The sequence below is a fragment of the Leptinotarsa decemlineata genome, unplaced genomic scaffold (genome assembly GCF_025532065.1).
Source record: "Leptinotarsa decemlineata unplaced genomic scaffold, Ldec_3_MD MMD2_tig00000505_RagTag_RagTag, whole genome shotgun sequence".
NCBI classification, from domain to species: Eukaryota; Metazoa; Arthropoda; class Insecta; order Coleoptera; family Chrysomelidae; genus Leptinotarsa; species Leptinotarsa decemlineata.
In genome coordinates, this window is record NW_027412549.1 from 1280245 (window position 1) to 1304107 (window position 23863).

The 23863-nt window shown below is 31.6% G+C and overlaps 3 protein-coding genes across 3 annotated transcripts; 1 reads left to right on the forward strand and 2 right to left on the reverse strand.

Moving 5' to 3' along the window:
• Window positions 1-6341: 6341 nt before the first annotated feature.
• Window positions 6342-7905, reverse strand: Jwa. Its single transcript, XM_023162748.2, has 3 exons — window positions 7537-7905; window positions 7249-7466; window positions 6342-6782 (listed from the first exon to the last, which is right to left on the reverse strand). Exons 1-3 carry the CDS (start codon window positions 7728-7730, stop codon window positions 6646-6648), a joined length of 549 nt encoding a protein of 182 aa, XP_023018516.2. The 5' UTR covers window positions 7731-7905; the 3' UTR covers window positions 6342-6645.
• Window positions 7906-10549: 2644 nt separating this feature from the next.
• Blos1 (biogenesis of lysosome-related organelles complex 1 subunit 1) lies at window positions 10550-11248 on the forward strand. The gene has a single exon (XM_023162863.2). The coding sequence runs from the start codon at window positions 10779-10781 to the stop codon at window positions 11154-11156; it is 378 nt and encodes a 125-aa protein (XP_023018631.2). The 5' UTR covers window positions 10550-10778; the 3' UTR covers window positions 11157-11248.
• Window positions 11249-18293: 7045 nt separating this feature from the next.
• LOC111507596 (uncharacterized) lies at window positions 18294-19313 on the reverse strand. The gene is made up of 2 exons (XM_023162971.2): window positions 18588-19313; window positions 18294-18535 (listed from the first exon to the last, which is right to left on the reverse strand). The coding sequence occupies exons 1-2, from the start codon at window positions 19070-19072 to the stop codon at window positions 18397-18399; spliced, it is 624 nt and encodes a 207-aa protein (XP_023018739.1). The 5' UTR covers window positions 19073-19313; the 3' UTR covers window positions 18294-18396.
• Window positions 19314-23863: the final 4550 nt, after the last annotated feature.

Here is a 23863-nt window from a genome sequence, read left to right on the forward strand (position 1 = left end):
GAATAATTGTTAATGAAAGATATTTTCTACACAATAAAAATAATTCGTCCAGCTGAAACGGATGTTCGTTTCTAGACTCTTTTAAATCTTTCAATCAAAAACTGAATTCAGCGTAGACCAAACATTCAAATACGTAAATCGTGTATTATCATTTATTCAGAATATTCGACATGGGCTGAATTATTTGATGATAACTTTACGTTATTGGAAATTACATTTTTTTCAATTCCTTTTTCTGATAATTATAATTCTTAAAATGAAGAGAAGAGAAATGAAATTTTCTATGTTTTTACCACTTTTATTACTAACATTACTGCAGTTTTGTCCTAGGTATACAGACATTTTCAAACTTATACAATAAACTCTTTTTATTGTATAAGTTTATTGTATAAGTTTGAAAATGTCCGAATTATACAATAAACTCTTTTTATTGTATAAGTTTGAAAATGTCCGTATTGGACGAAACTGCAGTAACGTTAGTTACAAATAAAAGTGGTAAAAAACAAAGAAAGTTTTATTTCTCTTTTCTTCATTATGATTTCCTACCACGTAGTAACGGCTACAATCATCAATTTAATTCATAAAATGACCCAAGTGGTCGTTTTCAACACCGGAGGATGTGACTTTCTTTTTTAAAAGTTATTCTTATTCATTAATTCATGGGTTAAATATTTGATAAACGGGCGGTTTTATAACTACCTACTTCCTTATAATAATTAATTATGAATGAGTCGACTTATATTAAATATATAATTAAAACAATCGGTTAGCATATCTTCGTCACGTTTTTTTCAGACAACTCAACGCTACAGCGTACAGTTGTAACCACAATATGAATATAATCAATATTACTGGAGTTTTTTTCTCAAAAACTCCTGTAATATTCATTACTACACCAAAGGTTCCAAACAGTGCATCATAATCATAAATGAATATAATCTTTTAAATCTATACCTATATCAAAGCTGTGTTAATACTTCATGTAAATGAAGTGTTTGTTTTCAAGAGAAAACATTTTGTTGTTCACCCCATTAATATATACTTGATTTATAAATTCGCGATAATCAATATTTTCTTAAAACAATGATCAAAATACTACGTTTTTCTGACATTATATTGTAATAAAGGCTGCCACTTTTGGTGAGTTTTGAGGTTAGAATAGCGCCCATAGTTGAATTGAATCAAGTGTTTTTATATACCCTAATTCTTCATTAGGATATTAATATCTAAACAAACATGTAGATATACTATATCTACATTTGTTATGATGGAACTGAGATATATCATCTTTCAATAAGTTTCATGTTATGTTATGAAATAGTACAAACAGCTGCAAGATGCATGTAGTTGCATAATGCAGATGTATGATAATGAGAACATTTTACAACGCTGCATGAACGAGTCTTGTTTTTATTAATCTGGGAGATAGATATTATTTTGTTAATTTTGTACACCTACTAGAATCATTGAACTTGATAGTAAACAAGTTCAGTGACTTGAAACTAGGACATAGGAATTGGATAGATATGACATTATTGTTCCTAAGTTATTTATTATATCATTATATTGAGTGGAACCTTTTCAGCTTATTTGCAGAATAACGCTGCATCAAAAGAAAATGAAAAAAGGTGTTTCGCCGATGAATCAAACTATTAATCTCAAGTTTACTAACATGACAATACGCTAGATGAGTCACCAGAGTATCTTGTTAAATTATTAGGTTCTCTAATTGAATCGGCCGTTGCTAGATAAAGATCCATTGTAATTTCATAAACTACACCTTACGATTTGATCTTTCAGTACGTCATTCACTACGAAAAAGCTACTGTGATAGCGAAACATGCCGTGATATGTGATATGGGACAAAAAAAATGTGGGAATCTTCCAAAGAAAGAAAGGAAGCAATGAATTTCAAAAATTAACAAACATGCAAAAATAAGTAACTCCTAAAAATATACCTAACCCTTTCAATTTATATGTCATATATGTTTCATATTGGCGTAAATATTCGAAGGTACAGAAAATAATTCGTGTCTAGTTAATTATTTTGTAACTTAGGTATACAGTAGGTTAGGTAACGTAGGTTAACAAAATTTGAAACCAATTGATGTCATAATACATGAAATTTCCCAACCTTGTCATGTTGAACGAACCCTATACAGTTTGTTGAGGGAGAAAATACTTAGAAGAATACCCAAATCCGACATTCATAATCAAAATCACAAGCTCAAATTCGAAAACTTTCTTGAATTTTACTTGATATTGTTTTCATCATAATTAATATGCAATCAACCTTTCGACCTACGGCACTCTTGATGAAAAAATAATAAAGAGATCCTAAGTTTCAGCCTCCAATTCATGGAGGTGCAGAGTACATTTAAAAGCAACTTGAAAATGTCAAATTGCTACTTCAATTTTCAATGTTATTTATATTTAGAAATGAATTGATATCTGTTGAAAAATTTGTTACATTATGTTTCATGAATTAGGTAAAGATCTGAATAAAATACGAGCGACAGATTTCGATTCATTCTCTTTCAACATGTTTAGAACTTTGGGTCAGTCTCATTTTACGCGTCGAGAGATTAAACTTCATAATTTTATCTCTCTTTATTTGCCACCAATGAGCAAAGTTGAATCTGAATTTACTCTTTTTGGGGGTTAGGTTAGGTTAAGAGGTTTGGTTGGTTTAATTTTCATTTTTTGCCAAGAAATTTCTCAAATCCAAAGGCTATAGAAATGTGAAGAAAAATGGTTTGATAAAAAAATGTAGGTCAAAATTACAGGAGTAAATTACCCCCCAAAAGGGTAATTTCAACTTTTCCTCATTAGTGGAAATATTAACATGTCAAAAGAGATAATATGAAGTTTGATCAAAACATTCTGATAGGAAGGCCTTAGTCAATGAAATATTATGAAAAAACACAAGAGTAAAATACCTTAGGAAGGCAATAACATAAAAAAAGATACAAATATGAAGTTTGATCGAAATCCTTAGTCAGCGATTTTTTTAAATCGCATTAGTAAAAACTAACCCTTATAAGAATAGATTGCTTGTTTGGTGTATCCAGTAGGTAATATTCTTGTACATTTTTTAAATGAACGATTCGGATTATAATGTCATATTTGGGGGATCCTTTTATGGCCAGCAAATTATCCACCCTCAGTTATTGATAATATAGGTACTTAGAGACATTATTGGTGTAATGTTGATCATTGTTTCATTATGCCCTTATGATGATTATTATGTTACATTGGTGGGCAGTGGCGGACCAGCCAGTTATTTGTTGCTGCAAACTTCAACTACTATATCCAGTGTATCAAATCGATTTAATGGAAACATGTTTGTTACCTTCGCCTTTCTAAGTCCAAGAAGCAACACCACAAAATTTGAGAGAAAAATTACCAAATTTTGCAATAATTTTAGTAACTTCAGTTTAGGTTTAAAATATTATATCCTTAACACACATGAAGTATAGGTACAAGATGAATCAGATTCTAGAAGTGAGTTGGATGAAATTGACGAATTGATGAAAAAAAGTGAAAAACTATTTGGAAAGTTGTAATACATGTTTAAATTTTTTTGTTAGTTAATGCCAATGTACATCTAATCACCTTCCCTTCCCACAAAATTATCCTCAATCACTATCTTGGACAATGCCTTAAATCCCTGTAGACCAGTCTTGATAGAAAAAAAATCAGATGACAATAGGGTTATCACATCAGCTTTTAATCACTTGAAGACGAATCATGTAGACTTCAATATAGTCTACTCTGATGCATCTAAAATAGAAAAAGGGGTAGAAGTAGTTATCATGTACAGATGACAGAGGCAGCCACAGCCAATCATCAAATTCAAGTTAGTTTTATGTCATGTTGAAATCGAAGGTAATGGAAACGCAGACCTAAAATAGCAAGAAAAGCTATTATTATTCTACTTACTCCTGTAGAATCGAGAGTAGTTTTACTGATCTGAAATCCATTCATAAATAAATAGTTATTAACTGGGAATAGCACCACAACCATTCTTCTAAAGTGAAGAAATTGGTTCTTCCACGGAAAAACCTCCCAGTGAAAAAACAAGTCTTCTAGTACCTAAGCATAGGCCATACACGGCTAACACATGGACAACTCACAACCGGAGATGAAATAGATGTAAAGTATGTGATACTACCTTCAGTAACAAATACCTGTTGACAAAATACGTGCCACAAACTAGTACAGGAAACAATATTGTTAGAATTGTCATAAGAAAGATAGGGGAGGAACGCAATAAGCGCTTATAGGGCTGCAGTGTTTTCTGGAGACTCAGAAGCAATGTACAACTCAGATAGCTCCCAGGTGGAAAAAAATGCCAGCTACACCAGAATGACAGGCTGTGAAAGACAGGAGAAAGTTGAGATAGCGAAAGATTTGTTATATTTCTTAATCTTATATTAATTTCACAAAAGCCTTGGTTGTTCCACTTACCATAATGTTTACTTTTTATCAGCTGCAATTTGTAAAATTTAATGTTGTAAATAGAAATGTAGCTAATAACTCTTGTGGCTGATGGGAATTTGTTGATATAAAAAATTTGTTTTAATAATTAATATGTACTAGTTTTTGTACCTGTATTTAAAAACTCAATTTTGGATTGTAACTTTTAAAATTTTCGTTTTAGAATATTTTTGTAAATTATCCTACGTTTTGAGAATAATACCATCGGCTTCCGAAGACTTCCATCGAGATATATAAGCACTACCAACAGACAGAGGAGGAAGTGTAATTGAAAGTGCAGTACAAAGTGAGCTAATAAGGTGATACATTTGAGTATTCGTCCTAAGTTCAGTTAGAACGTTTTTGTTGTATTGTTAGTGTAGTAATGAGATAAAGTCGGATTTAATCCTATAGTGTGGTGAATTATTGCCGAACCTACGGGAAAAGTAACATTATCTTTATTTAAATTGACAGGAAAATATTTTTAGGACATATTGGTTTTTTAAGAAAATGTTTTGCTTTTGGACGAAAAAACTGTCAAAAAACTACTTTCAATTTGAATGAAATTACTTAGGCTGAATCAACTGACCGTATGAATTTGTATACCTACTGTCATCTTGACAAGAGCAATTTTGTCTCTTCGGGTGGTATACAGATGTAATGGTATGAAATAAATTAGTGCTTCGTGTTGTAATGTTATCCAAAACAGTAACGTGATAAGAAATCTCTTCCGAAACTTCAAGGTACACCATCGAGGATGACAGTGTTCCATGTATTTGACATTTTATATCAATACTTTCATATATCAAATTATGTAGCAATACTAGGGATGATATGTTTAAATTTTATAACGAATGTTTGTAGTTCAAACTGAGTGGGAAAAAGTTATTTTCGTGTAATTCAAGGTTATGAAAGTATTTTGAAAGGGAATTTCGTTGCAGTTTGTGTCTGAAAAAAACTTCTGCATATTCTCTATTATAACTATATTTATAAAGAGTTTTTATTGTAGTTAATTCCGATTTTCTTTCCTTTGGAAGTGTCCACATTTTTTGTTTGATGACAGAGAAGTAGAAAACCGAACGGTTTTTTCCCAAAGTATTTTATGTGTGTGTCACCAAAGCAGTTTACTGTTCAAGAAGGTATATTTGGTTTTTATAAATAACTTTCATTGTCTTCCCTACTGTAATTAGTACTCGGCTCCCAGGCGTCCCGGGGTTTCTATTTTGCAAAACTATTTCTACAAAATGGTTTCTTTTGCTCTCATTATTGCATAAGAGAATTTTTGAGAATTCAACTCTCAATTCACAATACAAATATATTCTGTCAAAGAGTACTTTTCCTTTATCATTTCAAAGGTAAAGAAACAGGTTTTTTTCAACTTTGGTTTTCCAAAAAGAAAATGATATGTAACATTTGTTGTTGAGTTTGGTATTCATTTACTTATGACCTACATCAATAGTGACTTCAAGAGCCTCTTCAATGCCAAAGATAAAAGTGACAATGACCTCAATTACTCAATGATTTAAAAGAACGGTCCACTGAAAAATTCTATTACAAAAAAATTTTTTTAGCAAGATAAACAAAATTCAACAAACGAATCCAATCTGACCTTCAGAAATCTAGAAAATAAAGGAGTACTACATTCATCTTATGCCATTGATCAGTTTGAAATGAAAATTCAAAATATATCCTTAAATGTTCTAATTGAATGACAGAAATAGCTGCAATCTACTTTTCAAGAAGATCAAAGCTGTTGACACAAATAAATATACATACATATTGGATATAAAAAAAGAATGTCTAACAACTGAGATAATCTAAAGTTACTGGGAAATGAAGGTATTTGATTGAAACCTTTCAAATAAATGATTTTTCAACTTTAATATCTGAGCATAAACTACAGTTACTAACATATACTTTATATTCATTAAATTGAATATGAAAGATTTGGAGTATATACTGACTGGATGAAAGACTAGATATATTTATAATATTATACAATGATTATTTCTCAGTACATATAGTTAGTAAAATATGAATATGAAATAAAAACCAAGAAATAAAACCTTGGAATAAAAAAGTCATTCATTGAAAAAAAATTTTTGAAACCAATCACATATCAAATCACACAATGTTAAAAGACGTTGCTTCAAACCACAGTTTTTCTCAAAACAAATCGCTATCCAATCCAATTTCTTCAAGAAAAAATCCCATTGGAGTTCTAGTGAGTCCCAAATTTTCCACTTTATTCACAATTTTGTTTTTGATATTTCTGAGCCTCAAGGAAGCATGGACAAATATTGCTAAAACAATTGATACAATTGAGCCAATGTTAGTTAATTGTTACTTTCATCCCATGAATATATTCATATTAAAAAATTTTTTTAAATGATATAGGTAAATAGGTGAGATGGCAAGATATCTTGATATATTTATATGGACAAGCATGAACAGGTTCTAATAACTTCTTCATCCACTGCATGGGTTGCAAATTTCCCGCTGCTGAAGATTTTACATATCATTGGGTATATTTATAAATATATCATTACCAGTTCAATTCTCAAAAAGAAAATTCTTAGGAATATCACTCAATTTCACAAGGGATAGTAAAAAACTAAATTCATTTAATAAACATCAGTAAAACTTATATAAAAAATGTCGTATACTAACAAGAAATATTTTTGTTGAGAAATACATTTTTTGACAATTTGTTCTCAATTTTCTATCAATATAACACTGAAAATATAGGGATGAATAAAACTTTCTTACCTGAAACTGGTAGAAGGATACCTAGAAAAAATACAAGTAGAGACTGCAACATGTAGGCCACAAAGTAACCACCAGCAAAGATTATAAATACTGAAAGGATAGGGTGGTTTCTCTTGAAACGTGCAGCAGTAGCTTTCTCATTTGTTACATAAACAAAAATCATGAAAATAACTGCAGTCGCTAAAAATCCACAAGCCATTTTCACCGGATGTATTAGTCTGAAAATATTAAATTGAAAAAAGTTGTGGAGAAATAGTTCTCACACAAGAAAATAAAAAAAATTCTTACCCAACTAAAACAAAAATCAAAATGGACATCAGGAAGTAATTGGTTTGGTAGTACAGAAGATTGCTTGTAACTCGATTGCCCCATTTCTCAAAGTCTTTAATATTTGGTATTTGAAATCTAGCAGCTTCCATCAAAAAATCATCTAATGGTCTAAGAGGAGCAATCTCAAAATCACTGGACTGTTTTTTACTCATTTTAATATGGTGAGTATTTATAAATATACAAATTGAAAAATTCAACCAAAATGAAGGATGCCGATACAATTTCTGGTCACTTATAGGAATAGGAATTTAACATTCAATAATAAATCATTTCTATAAATAAACAAATGGTAATACAGTAATATACACATCACAGCAAGACACCAAATGTCAAACAGTCAAACAGCAGCACGTCGCACATCACAATGGTCACAAGCAGTGTTGCCAGAAATATTTTGAACGATTACAGTTCTGCTGGGAAGAAATTACCGTTTATTACCTACAAAACGTATAACTAAAATTACAAAAAACTGACAAAATGACAAAAACCAAGCATGTTTTGAAAAATTTCAACAATTTGTATATGTGAAATGAATGATTCTTCGATAAACATTTTATAGAAAAGAGTTGTTTATTTTGACAAGATCCACCACATACTTAGTTTTAGTTTTTATAATGTTCTCAGCAACTTCACTATCTAGGAACTGAGTAATATGCATCGATATAGAAAATTGTAAATATTTCGAAAACGATCACCTCCAGCGTTATTGAGAAAAGGTAATTTTTTACTTGGAAAAGGTGTGGGAATTAGTTTTTTCATGAAAAGTACCAAAAGTTTACTGTCAAACAAGTTAGGGCAATTTGAAATAAATAATGACAGCGACGGCAGTGCCCTGGGTACCAAATTTCGTGCAAATAACTTATTGAAGTTATTTTTGAAAAACGAACAAATAAAATTTAATTTCAACACCCTGTATCTCCAAAACGAGGCATTTTCGGACACAAGTTTATATAGACTTTTTTCTTAAATTTGTTACACCCTGTATTGTTCTCTGCAACGCAACTATTTTTATTTATTATGAATAATCTTTATAAAACAGTAAATATTTTTCCTGAGAAGTCTATACTTATATGTTACCATTGAAAACCATTTCAAAATCTTAATTGAAATTTAAATAGATTGCTATCTTCAAATTCCTGTATTATTGGTACACTTTAGGCTGTTTCCGATTATACCGACATTTTTATCATAAACAGCACAACAAAAAAAGTTAACGATCAAATGGGGGTTGTATTTAGTTACTGTAATATTTGAATTGAATGTTAAATTTTGTTATGTAACAATAATTTCTACCAAACCAATCTTAAACTCGGCCAGTGTCTCTGTCTTGTCTATTAAACGAATAGTTGAGTCAATGTTTTTGGTTTTCTCTCGAATAATTATGTGCTTCTTACCGTAGAAGCGACGCGCAGATATTTTTGAGATCAAATACATCTATTAGTTTTTTAAATCCATATAAATTTTCAAAAGATCAAAATTTCAGTTTTAGATTTTTTATATAACAATTTTTTAAAATCTCTCACTACTACACGGTAACCGCATTACGGAGTTAAAATTAGCGTGTTTTTACTGAAAAAATTGTAATCTTACTGGTTTTGGCAGCAACCCGATCAGCCTTACCATTTGAAAATTATCATATTTTTCAATTTTTCAATAAAATTGACATTGAAAATGATATCCGACATATCCACCAGTTCACAAAAACTACATGAAGTCAGTGGAGAAAATACCCGTGTTGAATTACACAAAAAAAAGGAATATTTTTTATAGTGTTTCTTCATTCGTTCATGTCGCACAGAAGTCAGTTTATTTAGTATAAAAAAAATTAAAATGAAAGATGAAATGTCACAGTTCAGCAATCAAAGAATCATGAATTTTGTGTTTTTTACCACAGAGTCTATGACTATTTGATACTATCTACTGAAAGTTATGGAGAATTTTGATATCAACAGAATAAAGTATCTTCTGTATATTTCAGTGTTCATATAGAGTATTTGTTTCGAAAAAATAAAAAAAAATCATAATCATCTCTAGACAACAAAATAGCAAAAAAAAAATTCCAAAAATATTGAATTTCTCTATTTGTTTAAAACAATTTAATAAAGAAATGGCATAAAAAATTCATATCCTATGTTAATAACGGCCATTGTTTAATGTAAAAACAGACATAGCTAAATATCAATTGAAAGAAAAAAATTTATCAACAATTTTTAGATATTTCATTTTGCAATAGTTATAAAAAATAATAATTACCAAATTAATAAATTTTTATGAACTTTTATCGCAGGATCGTATGAATCATATATCAAAAGGGCTCCACGAAGTTTATAGGCCAATTATTCATATCTTTTATACCATTATTTATGTCAACGGAGATTGGGAAAAAATTTGTTGGTTAACAATTGAATAACTTTTTGAAAAATAGTGATAAAACTTTATTTACTACGGGACTCGATTCATTGAAGTGTTCAGAAGACACTAGATTTTTCAAGTTTTTAAAATGACATTTTATGTTATGAAAAAATTATTTCTTTTGATAAACTCTCTTTAGTGTCAGCGCGCGCATGCCGAAACAAACGCGGGGAACCCTATTTTCAACGTCAAATTAAATTATAAATAATGGAGATAGAGTTTCGGGAGTCGGGATTTTTTTATCGGAAATTTCCTCCTCTTCAACGAGCTTTTGTCAAAGTTGCTTAAATATTAATAAGTTTTGAGTTATTAACGAAAAACTAAATACCATTTTTTTAAATCTTATTTTGTTAATAACAATTGCAATTTTTTATCTGCACCAAAATCCTCCAAAAACATTTTTCTAGAGGTGATTCCGAATCGAATGAGCTATCGCTCATATTTTTAGGACCTTTATCCCTATTTTTAATGTTTTTGAATTTGTTGATTAGACTTCACAGAATAGTTTACTATTCTGTGTTTCTACTGTGTTGTGGAAGTGTGGGAGATATTTACATTTACTAATCATCCAAAATAGATAGAGAGAGAGAATAATTTAACAATTTGTGTATTTTGCGATATTGAGGTTAGGGAAAATTTCAAATTAGTGCATGATTTTGATATTTTATATTAAATGAACATATCCTGCCCCACCACTCTTTGGTTCTAAAATTTCAAACGTTTTAAACCATACCATTGACAAACTAAATATTTATTTTGTTTATGAAACACACCCAGACTAATACAAAATGTTGTCTTCAATGGTTAAAGAGCACCAAACCAAACAATCTATGAAAAAAGAAATGCAGGAAGTTAAACGAAAGGAAGCATGTTCTGCAGCAAACGATCTTACGCAAGCTCTGGTAGATCATCTGAATGTTGGAGTAGCTCAGGCCTATTTGAACCAGAAAAAATTAGATGCAGAAGCTAAACAACTTCATGCTAGTGCAACAAACTTTTCAAAGCAGACTCAGCAATGGCTCAGCTTAGTTGAATCTTTCAGTGGAGCACTCAAGGAACTAGGTGATGTGGAGAATTGGGCAAAGACAATTGAAGGGGATGTTAGAACCATCACTAATGCACTGGAAATAGTTTACAAGACTTCTCAAGAAAATGATCATGTATAATGTAAAACTTTCTTATTAGAATATAAAGAGCAACAACAATTTTGAAAGAGATTATATATAATTTCAAAAAAATCTAATTTTTGGGAAAACTTGTTTTGCCTTTTCAATTACATAATTTTTTTCATTATACAAAAAGAACCTAGAGAAGAACTGAAGAAAGTAAACAACATAATAAAAACTCTTTATAGAGATATGTAGGTAGGCAGAAATGTCTTTCATATACAAACTGAAAGAAAAAGTCCATTCGAAGCAACCTAAATATATGAAGTCTTTTACTTATTCGCAATTCAAATTTCAACTTACATAGAGAAGTTTTCCATAACTTTACAAGACGCATTCATTTATTTCATAAAATTATGACTTGATGTGACTGAAAAAGAAATTCTGTTCATGTCACAACAACAGTTTGTAAAAGCATTCTTACGGTTAGTTAAATTAATCCCACCTATAGGAATGAGCAAATGAAGACAAGTGTTTTCACCTGAAACTTGAAAGTACACTGGAAGTTTGATTATTTTTCACACCAATGAATTTTTAATATTAATACTTTTCAAATATTACATTTCTGATTCAGTACTATCAGGGATCATTGGAGCACTGAATGAATAAGAAAAAGTGATTTCCATATATGATTCAATATTTATATTTGAAATCAGTTATTTCGTATAGCATTCTTCTTACTGTTTGTATCTGAAAGAAACTTTTGAACATGATTTACACATCTTTGAACATTGTTTTTATAGAAGTTGATTACATTCTTTATATCTGAAAATTTTTCATTGTCGAATCTCTGAACAACTCTCTGTACTTTCAAAACAGCTTCAATAACTTTAGTCGTTACAAATAAGAAAAAATATCGACTTTTCAAGAAGAATGTCAAAATTCCTCTTTTTTTTATCAACAAGAAAAAAATTCCAATGGAAACAGCTCAATATACAACGTGTTCTCTAAAAAAAAATAACATATTTTTTTCTTGCCTACGTCCAATGTTTACAAAAATTAGTCCGAAATATATTTAAGAAACACTTTATTGTGAGATTTTCACTATACAGTTTTACAAGAACGCAACACGCTATACAATATATTTTTCAGTAGTATCTTAGATTATTTAGAGGACTTTGACTCCTCAAAGGCTTATTTTTTATCAGATACTGAAGTTCATCAGCAAAGCTGTCAGTGTGAATGTCAGACATAAAGGATATACTTCATCCAACTTTTTTATTATTGAAATCATAGTCCGAGAAAATTCATAAATCCAAGCAGTTTCTCGTAAAACTCGGGCTACGTAATTAATATCTGGCAGCAGTATTTCTTGTGTTGAAATGTGAACTGATGAGATATTATTCTTGTCCGTCATGTTTGTCCTAGTTGCAATGTATGCGGCGTTTAGCTTAGAGTGGACCCAACGCTAGTCCTTAGGGTTAGTAATTACTCACCGAATCGGGGAGTAATCTCCCCGATTCGGCGAGATCAAATTGTCCAAGTTTTCTTGGTCGAGTCTGTCCACATATATATTTGTGGATCATTTTGCTATTACAGCACCTCGGAGTTCCAGTATTGGAATCGAAATAGGTTTTGTCAGAGCGACTCTAGCACGACCTATAATAAAAGTTATCTCTACACTGTCGAAGGTCAATATCTTCCGGTAAGCGGCAGTAGCGAAAGCTTTTTAGCTGGCATCGCGAAATACGTGAAGCTCCAACTCAAAAAATAGCATAAATAGGATTTTAAAGGTTTTTAATGTTGATTAATATGTTTTCTACATCAGTCAGTGTCGATTCAGATCCTCATCTACATGGTCGTCCCATCCCATAATAGAATGCCAAATAATATCTTGCATTAGGATACGTGTGTTTCAATTGTAAATTTCACAATAAGTCCAAGAGGGTCAAAAATGAACATTGTTGTCTTGGGAACTTTTCTTTTTGTCGGTTGTCAATTTTGGTAATTTGGAGTTAAATGTCGATATCTGTATTCCACAAAAGTCCCAAAAATCGCTGTTTGGTGATCGCAGTCTGAGTCTTTTTGGAATTCGTTGTTTTCAGATAAAATATTCATTAGGTATTTGCTGTATATATATTTAACTAGTTCAAATCCTATCTTTTTGTTACATTTAACTTCGGAAATGATGTGGAGAGCTTGGTCTACAGTGTATGTGCAAAGTAATCGTCAAGAAAATGCTTCTTTAGTATGGCTTTAAAAATTTATTTTCGGTCTGTTAGCTGTTCTGTATTCAAGTTCTTCACAAACTGAGCACAAGAGAGTAAGCACGTTGTCCCAAAAGTCATGACTTGCATTTCATATGCATCGAGTTCTTGTGCGTTCCGTCACAGGAATCTTTGCGAGCTATAAGAGTGGATAACTTTTTTTGGAACGGTCAAGTGGATACTATCTCGTCCAAGTAATATCATCGGTTGTTCGTCAATTTTAGAAAAACGAATTCCTCAGATATGTGGAAGCCTTTCCCATCAGTTTTTCGTATGATTTGAGTTGTAAACAAGAAGAGACTTCATGTCTCGAGATCATATTATTTCTCCACTGTATGAACAGTACCCTCATCGTTGTAGAGCTTTACCTTTATCGTTCGTTGACTGGAATTTTGCGTCTCAAGTATTATCTTTACCTGGATATCTTTATGGACTAATCGATGGTGATTTATTTTGCAGCCATTGATTCCACACTGACATTTTACTCGACATTTGATTGTCTGATGGTTATTAGGGAGGCATGAAAAGCATAATTTGAGATTTGTATCATATTCTTATTGTCTGTATATTGCGACAGTCTTCATTTTGAGATAATATGACCTCTAGAGTAGCAATATTTACATATTTTGTAACTTTTTCCATGATCAGAGAAAGTCATCAGCGTACCTACTTTCATTCCTTTTTCATGTTGTGAAAGGGTCTGCTTCCGATTAGAATTATAAAATTTCTTGGAAAATTTGCGAAACATGTTGCGGAAGCTTTTTCATCCAACCAAAAGGAAAAATCTTGTATATTGACTCTTTCAAGTCAATATTTCAAGTCCATATTATATTGTTTGATATAAAATAACATTTTTATTTTGGTGATGCATCCGTATAGATTACCTATTTGATCTGGGCATTCAAGACGCCTAGGGTCCTCAACCTCAAAATTAAATCTATGTTAGATGGTGAAGTCATCATTCCTGATACTGCAAGTTTGTCTTTTCCATGCATGAATTTTTAGAGTTTTAACATTTTTTCTCAGAGGAATAGTTAGATAGGGTATACACACATCCGAACTATGTAATAAACCCAGGCCGGCCATTCTTCAGGTTTACCATCAAAGTGTGTGAAGCCTTTTTCAACTACCTGTCTCGCAATAAATTTGTCAAGGTTTTTTATAGTGGAAATGGATTTTTAGCACCTATAGTTTCATATATTTGGCATATTTCTGACTTTATTATCAATTATTTCATTGTCTGCTTGTTCTGCTGGAGGAAATTCAGAAACGTTGGTGATCTTCTGAACGATATTTTTTTCTGTCGATATATCATCAGTTGATATGCATATTATTTCAGTTTCCAAATTGTCTTTTTTCAGTTTCTGAATTGTCTTTTTTCAGTTCCATCAATTCAAGTTGGTTTTTAAGTTTCTTGATTTCAATGGTCTGTTTGAGTGTTTCCATATTAATGGCAGGTAGGTAGGTATTTGAATAATCATGGATTATTAGAAAGCCAAAAAGCGTTTCCCCGAATAACTAATATATCTTTTATAAAAAAATAACCTTTTCTATATTACATTCATTTGCTAATAGAAATACCATTGATAGATTAACGTGGATTAATTTAAGAGATTTTTTATGTCAATTATATACATGAATATTTTGTATGGACATAACTTGTGTTTGGTTATCATGATATTGTATTGTATGGGCTTGATAATTGTATATACTACAGAAACAATTTATAAATTGCGTTGAAGCTATTTTCCTGGTTGGCTGGCTGTGTTTTGGGTGTCCTCGAAACATATTCTACAGAATTGGTTTGTGTTTCCGAATTTATTCTGTTGGTGGTGAGCGTTTCTCCGTTCCTGTTGGTTGAATTAAATAACCTGTTATGAGAGCAATTAAGTGCAGGTAGCCATATTTATTATTGTTAATTCCCTCTTAAAATTATTTCTGTTTCTATTGTTTCCCTATATAGGCGACAATTTATTTCAGAGAGCCGGGTACTTACACTTCTCTTCGCAGTTACATTGTAGACCGATTCACCGCTACAAGGGATCCGGTAAACCCCCGTTGTTGCTTAAGGCCCTTAGCTCTTGAGGATTTAGTTCACATATGGCAGGATTTTTTTTTACCGGCGGGCCTATTTGGAATAGCCTTGGCATTCTCATTTCTGGGTATCAGCTTCGCTACACTCATTCCCTTTGAAAGCTTTAAGCTTTTTTCAGATGATTGAGTTCCTTGAGAAGATTCTAGGTTCACAAATGCATTTGACTCTTTCAAGTGGAGTTTTATTTACCTCTCTGCAGAAGTGCCAGTATGCCAAATCTGTGAAGAATGATCAATAAACCAAATTTTTGTTAGAGGTGATTTCTGCACATATTTGGAAATCCTGTAATAATATGTGGAAAGCTCTAATTCGCATCCGAATAAAAAGTATACCTAAATAAACATATAATCAGAATTCATTTATGTAAGTAAAAATATCTTGTGATTAAGGTCATATAAAAATAATAACATGCATATGTAGGTAATTATATATCTTTTATTGAAAAAAATATTCCTAGCATGTGATTGAAACTGGGAAAAAATTATTCGACAAATGAATTAATTTTTGTGGGGATATTTCGTAGAACATGCTTCCAGGCATAGTACCAAAGTTTACCATAGTATTCTGTAGTCTTTGATAGTACTTCTTTTTAATTTTTTTGAATTCTCACAATCAACATTCTTCTCTTGTTCGCACACAAAGATTCAGGTTTCTGTTTTTATAAAAGAAATTGATTCACCATCCAACAGAAATTATACAATAAAACGTAAAAAATTATAAAAGAAACGAGAAAATTCCGAAGCACATTGAACAGAGTTACTAGAATAAATCATGCTCTATAGACATAGCAACTTTTGTGCACTTCCAACAACTTGCTGAATCTATAATTGGGATTTAAAATCATATTCAAATAGGACGGATCGCGCGCCATCCAAGTTTTATCAAACATCCATTGGACTTGATGTCGTGAAATGGGTAGGGGGAGATGGGGTGCATTGATACATGGGGCACATAGATACAGTCAATACACATCGAAAAAAAACGCGCTAGAAGAGCCGCCCGTCACATATAGGAAGGTAATCACATACCAAAGAGTACACCAACTAACTGTAGTCTTTGAATCATACACCCTACACGCACACTAGCGCGTTTCTGACGTTCGCAACAACATTTTCATAAGTTGTTTTCCGGATGTGATTCTTCTCATATATTTAGCGTTGCCTGTGATATATTAGGATATTTGGTAAGTACATATATATGGTTACATTATGTAGACTTCAATTTTTTTTAGAATATTTGTTGCTTTAATTTTATAAAATATTCATTTCGATTGTAGTAAGCAGGGGAACATTGATGCAAGTGCTATCGGGGCACACAGATACGTATCAATGTTGAAAAATATATTTAAAATATGTTTTTCCGTTAACCAGCTATCGCACCCCTACGAACAACCACCCTCAGAAGTCGAAACTTGTTCGAGCTACGGTCTTACCTTTTAACGTGTGATTCCTAACACGGATTGGACCATAGCAAGTGAAAATCGAGCGTTCAGCCTGGGGCTTGAACCATCGACTCACACATCGGCCAATCGACTGAGTGAACAAAGCACCCACGTCGAACCGCCCGGCTACCGACAGACCAATAATTTGTTAAATGTATGTTCATGTAAGAATTACATATTTTTATGACTTTATAGAAAAATGGTTCGAACATTTAAATGCAAAACGGAGAGAACTTTCATCGATGAAGTTTCTGTGGCTTCTGCGATATCTGACGTGTTGGAAGAGTAATTATCAATAAGAAAAACAAAGAATAGAAGAGCTGCAAAGAGCTAAAGATGAAGCAAATCTAAAAAAGAGAAACGAAAACGCGCAAAAGATCTGAAAACTGCTCAAAATTTGATAGGCATAACTGTTAATCCCATCAAGAAACCAAGTAAAAGGAAAAGGTCTATATCTACAGAATCAGACTTTTCAATTCAAAATTCTTCTGCTAATATTTTATTACAGAAAGCATTCAATTCTGAAGGATCTACCATGGAATCATCTAATGATGACATTGTTAATACTGCCCCACCTGCAGTAAATAAGTTCATGATGGTGACCATGTGATAACAAAGGTAATTAATGTAGGAAAGAAGTAACCTCATAAGCATTTTGTTGGAAAAATAGTGTCAAAATAACACAATAGCCAGAACGACTTTCTTGTCTCTTTTTTAAAGCTTAAGCCAACTGGAACATTTGTGTTCTCTGATATGATAGACGAAACTTTGGTTAATATTTCTGATATCGTTCTAAAGTTACCAGATTCCATAGTAAAGAAAGGCCCTAGTAGAACAGCTTCTCTATTCAATTTTAAGATACATTTGTTACCTTACAACATTTCAATGTAAGCTAATTTACTTCATAGAAACTAGTGATGACTGTTTAAGTCAATAAAAGAATGATTATAGCTTATTGTCCGAGTATAAAACTGGTGATGACCGTTTAGGCAAATTAAAGAATTTATGATGCACTGTTTGGAACCTTTGGTGTAGTAATGAATATTACTGGAGGTTTTTCCCAACACCAAATCGTTATTTTTAACACCTCGACACGTGTTTCGATCACCAAGTGATCATCTTCGAAAGGAAGATTTAATCTTCTTTTTTTTTTTGTCATTTGTTTGTCAACGTATCCTTTTTTTGAAGAATTCGTAATGTATTTCAGAATTTTATACAAGTGAACACTTATAATTCCCCAATTGAAAGTATTATATCCCATTATAGTAAAGCGTTCCTGATACTTCAAAATGACACAGTAATATCTACAAAAAAAAATTGTGCTACACTGCCATCTAGAAATTAAGTAGGCAACTGCTAGAGTTCTAAATTCATCAGTAAATCCCACACAAACATAAAATCAAGAAAGTATTTTATTTCAGGTAATAAATTAGTAATGTTAACTGTACAAGTAGGATACTGAATTGACTTTGATTTTCCATTAGAAAACATCAAAACTCAAGTCCTGTTCAATGTTCCCACATCAAAAACAGTTTCATCTTCTTCATCCTCATTTAGCAGGGGCAAAGGTGTCATTTCCACATCTGATCTTCTGGTTCGAACTCCATATTTACGTACCTTAACATTGGGTTTTCTCCTGGAACATAAACAAGAGTAATAAATCAAAAAATGTGTCATTTACTCTTTACCTATAAGTTTTACAGCCTACATATACCAAAAATAGCATTCCAATTCCAACAAAAACCAATACTCCTCTCATCACAGCACCACTTTCAATGTTTTGTGGTTCAACAGAATCAATTGTGTTACTTTTCTCTGAGGTTTGCACAATTGAATTATTTTTATTTTGTACAGGATTATTCACATGTGAATATTTTTGGTCCAGTTGTTTTTTTACACTAACTTTGCCGAGCTTTTCCTGATTCTTCGAATGATCATCAGTTTGCTGATTACTTTCAAGGTCTTTCTTAGGTTCATTATTCTTGGATTCCTGATCTGATGATTCTATGTAAAAAGAAATTTGAGAACCATCACCATTAAGTACATTGGCAGTTTCAATTTTTTTCTGAGCTGTTGGTCGCATTTCTATTGGTAATCCCTTCATGAATTCAGTTGCCCCTAATACATTGGTAACACACAGAAATCCGACAAAAAAATATTTTTTATATTCCATACTTTTCAGTTTGATTCTGTAATGTTATTTTTTTCAGAAGGGAAATAGTACACATGAAAAAACTGTGGTTATTTTCAACTTAATTCTAAACAAACACAAATAAAAATAATAAACATTTTTGTATCTCTCAACGTTACATTGGTCAACTGTGAAATTGTTTACTATTCTGTGGTGAAATCACCGACATCCTACATCAAACGTCATAGAAGAAAAGTCAAAAGTACATGCTGCATTCGAGTTGATGCTCGGTTCACATAAAGAGTGTAATAAATGACCTCACAGCAGTGCTGCCGTTAAGGTACAAGGTACCGCATTCGGTACTATTCCATGATTTTGATACGAAAGTACTACCCGGATCAATATGTAGATTATTCGGTACTATTTACTATAATTTCAATTTGACTCCCATTGAGTCGTCTGTCAGCAGTACAGCAGAGCAGAACAGCAGTTTTAAGTTTTAACTTCAACTTTGGGAAATTGGTTTTGTTGTTTTGTCAAAATAAATAGGAATATGGACAGGTAAACATAAAATTGACTGAAAATGAACTCAAAATATGTATCCCTTTATTAATTATAAGGTACCTGATAGCATTGGGTCGAGACACACCAAGTTCAAAAGAAGAAAATGGAAATATTCTAGTTCTTGAGTTTGAAAATCAAAGATCAGACCCAGATCTAGATAATAATTCTGGGGATAGAGGTGATGATACATTCCATAAAAAGAAGTATAAAAGAACTTATAAGTATAATTTTAAATGGGATGATGTGAGTAAAAATAAAAAATGTGTATTTTGAAGATTATTATATTACTACTTTTAAGGAGTTCTCAAGAGTTTTGTAGAGGTTTGCTAGAAAATGACCATTGTTTCACATGGATACCTAGCCAAAAATTATTATATAAAACATATTAGATATTATTCATGCAAAAACGTTTGCTATTTTTCATTTGAAAGATTTCATGATTGTTTCTCATTTATTTTTGTGATGTAGGTACAAATAAAAGAATTTCAGTTCTAGCATATTTTTTTGCCTTTCATATTCAATATCACACAGAACCCCGTGTCAGAAATTTCAAATATTCAGAAGAGGAAAATTATCAAATATCATATTTCTTCCGATTTGAAAATAACAATATCCATAGAAATCTAGCTGCTTAAAAACGTTTCTAGTATTGTTCATTCTACTGTGACAGAAACCTAATTAAAACAAAACACATTTGCAATCGTGAAAGAGCAATTTAAAGAAGAAAAAAGACACATTTTTATCAAATGTTCTGATTATGATCTTTCTTTTAAGGCACATCTCCTAGTTTCCAGCAAATTTTTTACTCCATATATTTTCCGAACTTAAAGGGATAACATTATTACACGTTTGGCAATACTGGCATTTGGTCTGAAATGACTTATGCGCATGTGTCACGCCTAGGCTTGCGCGGTACATTTTGGGTAGTATTTTCTTGTAAATTTCGGTACTTTTTGAATTGACGTTGCGGCAGCACTGCCTCACAGCAATTCTTGTGAAACTCGGGGAAGAGCTGGATGTAGTCTTGAAATTATCTTCATACGGAATTAGGTCGAATTTCGTCATTTTTCAACTGAATAAGGTGCTCCAAAACCCAGTGAACTCTATATTACCTGGAACGGACCTGACCCGTTTTCTCTAATAGCAGAAAGTGTGTCAGGGGCAGTTGAGAGATAGATTTATTTATGGCAGTGAAATGTTACTATACGTATACCTGAGGTGTTTTCTGATGATCATGAATTCAAAACATATTCGTCTCTGATTCAAATACATTCATTCTGGCGTTGAAACGATGACGTCATATCAACTATGATTTGAAACGTAATCATGATGATTCAAAACTAGCATGAGGTGGGTTTTGAAACGGATTTTGACATTACGTTACGTCAGTTTCTACTTTATTTTGATCGTTATAGTTTATAAAGTGCTGAAAACTTTTCATCAAATACGTTGTAACGTAAGCAAGAATACAGCTGGAAAATTATTACGTGCACAAATCAGATTATAAGTGACATTAGCGAAAATTAAAAAGTTTGTTTTTATTATTGAATTTGACATATGACACAAATTGCTATTCTGGCGAATCTTATTATTAATGACGTAACTACGAATCGTTTTTGAATACACGCTCGAATGCGATTAAACGCCAGAAAACACCTCTGGAACGGACCCACCGACATAACCATAGGTTATGTCATGTCGATGAACGGACCCGCCATGGTCGAAAAGTGAGGCAAATCGATTGTGTAGGCAACCCACATATGTAATGGATATCTATCTCTTTCTATATTATAGTAGTTAATGGAACTGTAGCGCAACATTTTGAATATATTTTAATTTCTCACGTTTATTTTGTCGAAAACATATATTGGTTCTGAACAGTTGCTCAGGAAGGAAGTAATAATAGAAATAGTACAACGTTCAAATGAAAGTTTAACTGTTTTTCCACGGGGTTGGTAAATGAAATGGAAACAAAATCAATTTTTTTTATTTATTATTTCAAAACATAGCTACTTCGACTTATATGTAACAGTTACTAAACAAAATATATTTTGTCGTTGAATGACTTAGTGTGGCACTTTTCCCATGCAATTCTAAATTTAAGAATTAACTATGTTGATACATTCGGCACTTTGCCATATATATGGCAGTAACTTTCCGAATAATCTATTTCATGACATTCTTCACCTACAACTTCCTGAATTATAGGCAAAATGATTCATTACTGCGTTTATAATTATCTGTTTAAAGTTTATTTTCGTTTATTTTAAACATGTCCATAGTTTCTATTAATATAAGGATTTGTTTTTCCGCAAAATGTAAAGTTTTGTAAACCACATCTGAAGCACAAAGAAGACCTCCTTCAGAGCTCCCTACGACAAATGGTGAGTCGAAACAGAGATGTCTGCTGTTGGATCAGAAGTACCATGTACGATAATCGATATTCAACTATTTTTGGATATTTAAATATTGGCTAATGAAATAACTATTATTCAACAGATTTTTATCAGTAGAATAAGTTGAAAACGAATTAATGCTATAAAGAAACTACAGTCCCAAACATCTAAATACACATAAAGTACCAAAGAAGTGCTGTGCCTATAGTTGAGTAATGGCACAGAATAATGATTACTGTGTCCGAGAATACCTACTACAGAGAAGCGACATTAACGTCGGATCCTTTGATGTTCGGTGTCCTAACTCAGAACCGAAGAATTTGAGTGATAAACAACCTGGCTCACTGTGAAAAATGACCTCTCAGCGATATACACTAATAAAAATACATACTCTTACGTTCGTATAAAGTACGTGGGCTCACTGTGAAATATAAAATTATAGTGTGAAGGGAATCTTACTCCATTCAATTTTTATATTGCTAATTGAACAACTTTCGCAGTAATAATAGGGAATATTCAACTATGTTGCCAATTTATTATTATTTATGATGAATTGGCTTTTAAGAAATAAATTAAATTACTTTATTTTGTAAATCCAATTCATTAGATAGAAAATTAAAATAAAGTTACGATAATAGAATAATGCTTATATTATATAATCATTTTATATCCTCTGAAATAAATAAGTCCACTAAGGATGAATAGAAGTGACATTTGTTATTTTATGTAATCTTAACTTAAACTTTCATTAACAACATCAATACAATCTGAGGGTTCTAATTAAGTGAGGTTCCGAATGAAAAAATAATGAAACAAGATATTTAACCAATACCTTATAATTCAAAAATGTGACAGAATCTTAAGTTTCCTTTTTACAGTTTTACCTTTGGTATTATTGATATCTCTATTAGTATATTTGATACTATAAAAAAATTTCATTCTCATGAATAGCTTAATTATGTACATTTTTGGAAAATTTTCACAAGGATGAAGAAAATCTACATCCTTCATTAGGTTGAATAATATATTCGAAACTGCTCCCCCATTAGAAATTTCTCTAAATCGATTGTTAAATAAACATTACAACTGATATATAAAATTAATGAATTCATCTGGTGGTGAGCACAAATTTCCAAACATGTTTTTTTCCGTAGTATAAGCTTTAAAATAGCTTAACAGACGATTTACATCCAATGTCCTGCACTTCGTGCTGAAAGAGTGACACACATAACATGTTTGAACTTCAAGAGCTTTTTTTAAAATGTATCCACAAACGTAAATGAATGAATTCTGAGTATATACATCTCCATTTTTATAATCATAATCCGGAAGGGCAAGGGCTGGAGAAAAGTGATTCTCATCTGATATAAATATATCATTTACGTTTGTGGATTGTATACTGATTAATAAATCATTTAAATCATTCTTACAATTCATATGATTGGAATGAAAATAATTTTGGCAAAACAACTTCCGGAATGCCCTTTGAAATTGTATGGGGGTCGGATTAACATTATTTCCGCATTGTTGTCTCACAGCACCAAAAAAATTTTCAAGACAATCTGAATTGAATCGTCTCGTTTTTAAATATTTATAATTTGATTTGGAAAGCCCATCCCATATTTTAATTACACTATTCATAGAAATAATCCAACATTTTCTAAATCTGACTCGATTTGTGACATTTCTGTCCTCTGAATTGAAAATTTCAAGATTTTTCAAAAACGTTAGAGCCTCTTCAAAAAATTCTAATTGGAATTTCGAACCTTTTAAAACGTTTTTGTATTTATAGGAATGTCGTAAAGAACACGAATTCAACAAATCAAAAAGGTTATTGAATGTCTCCGTTACGTGTATTGTACCAAAAGAAGAA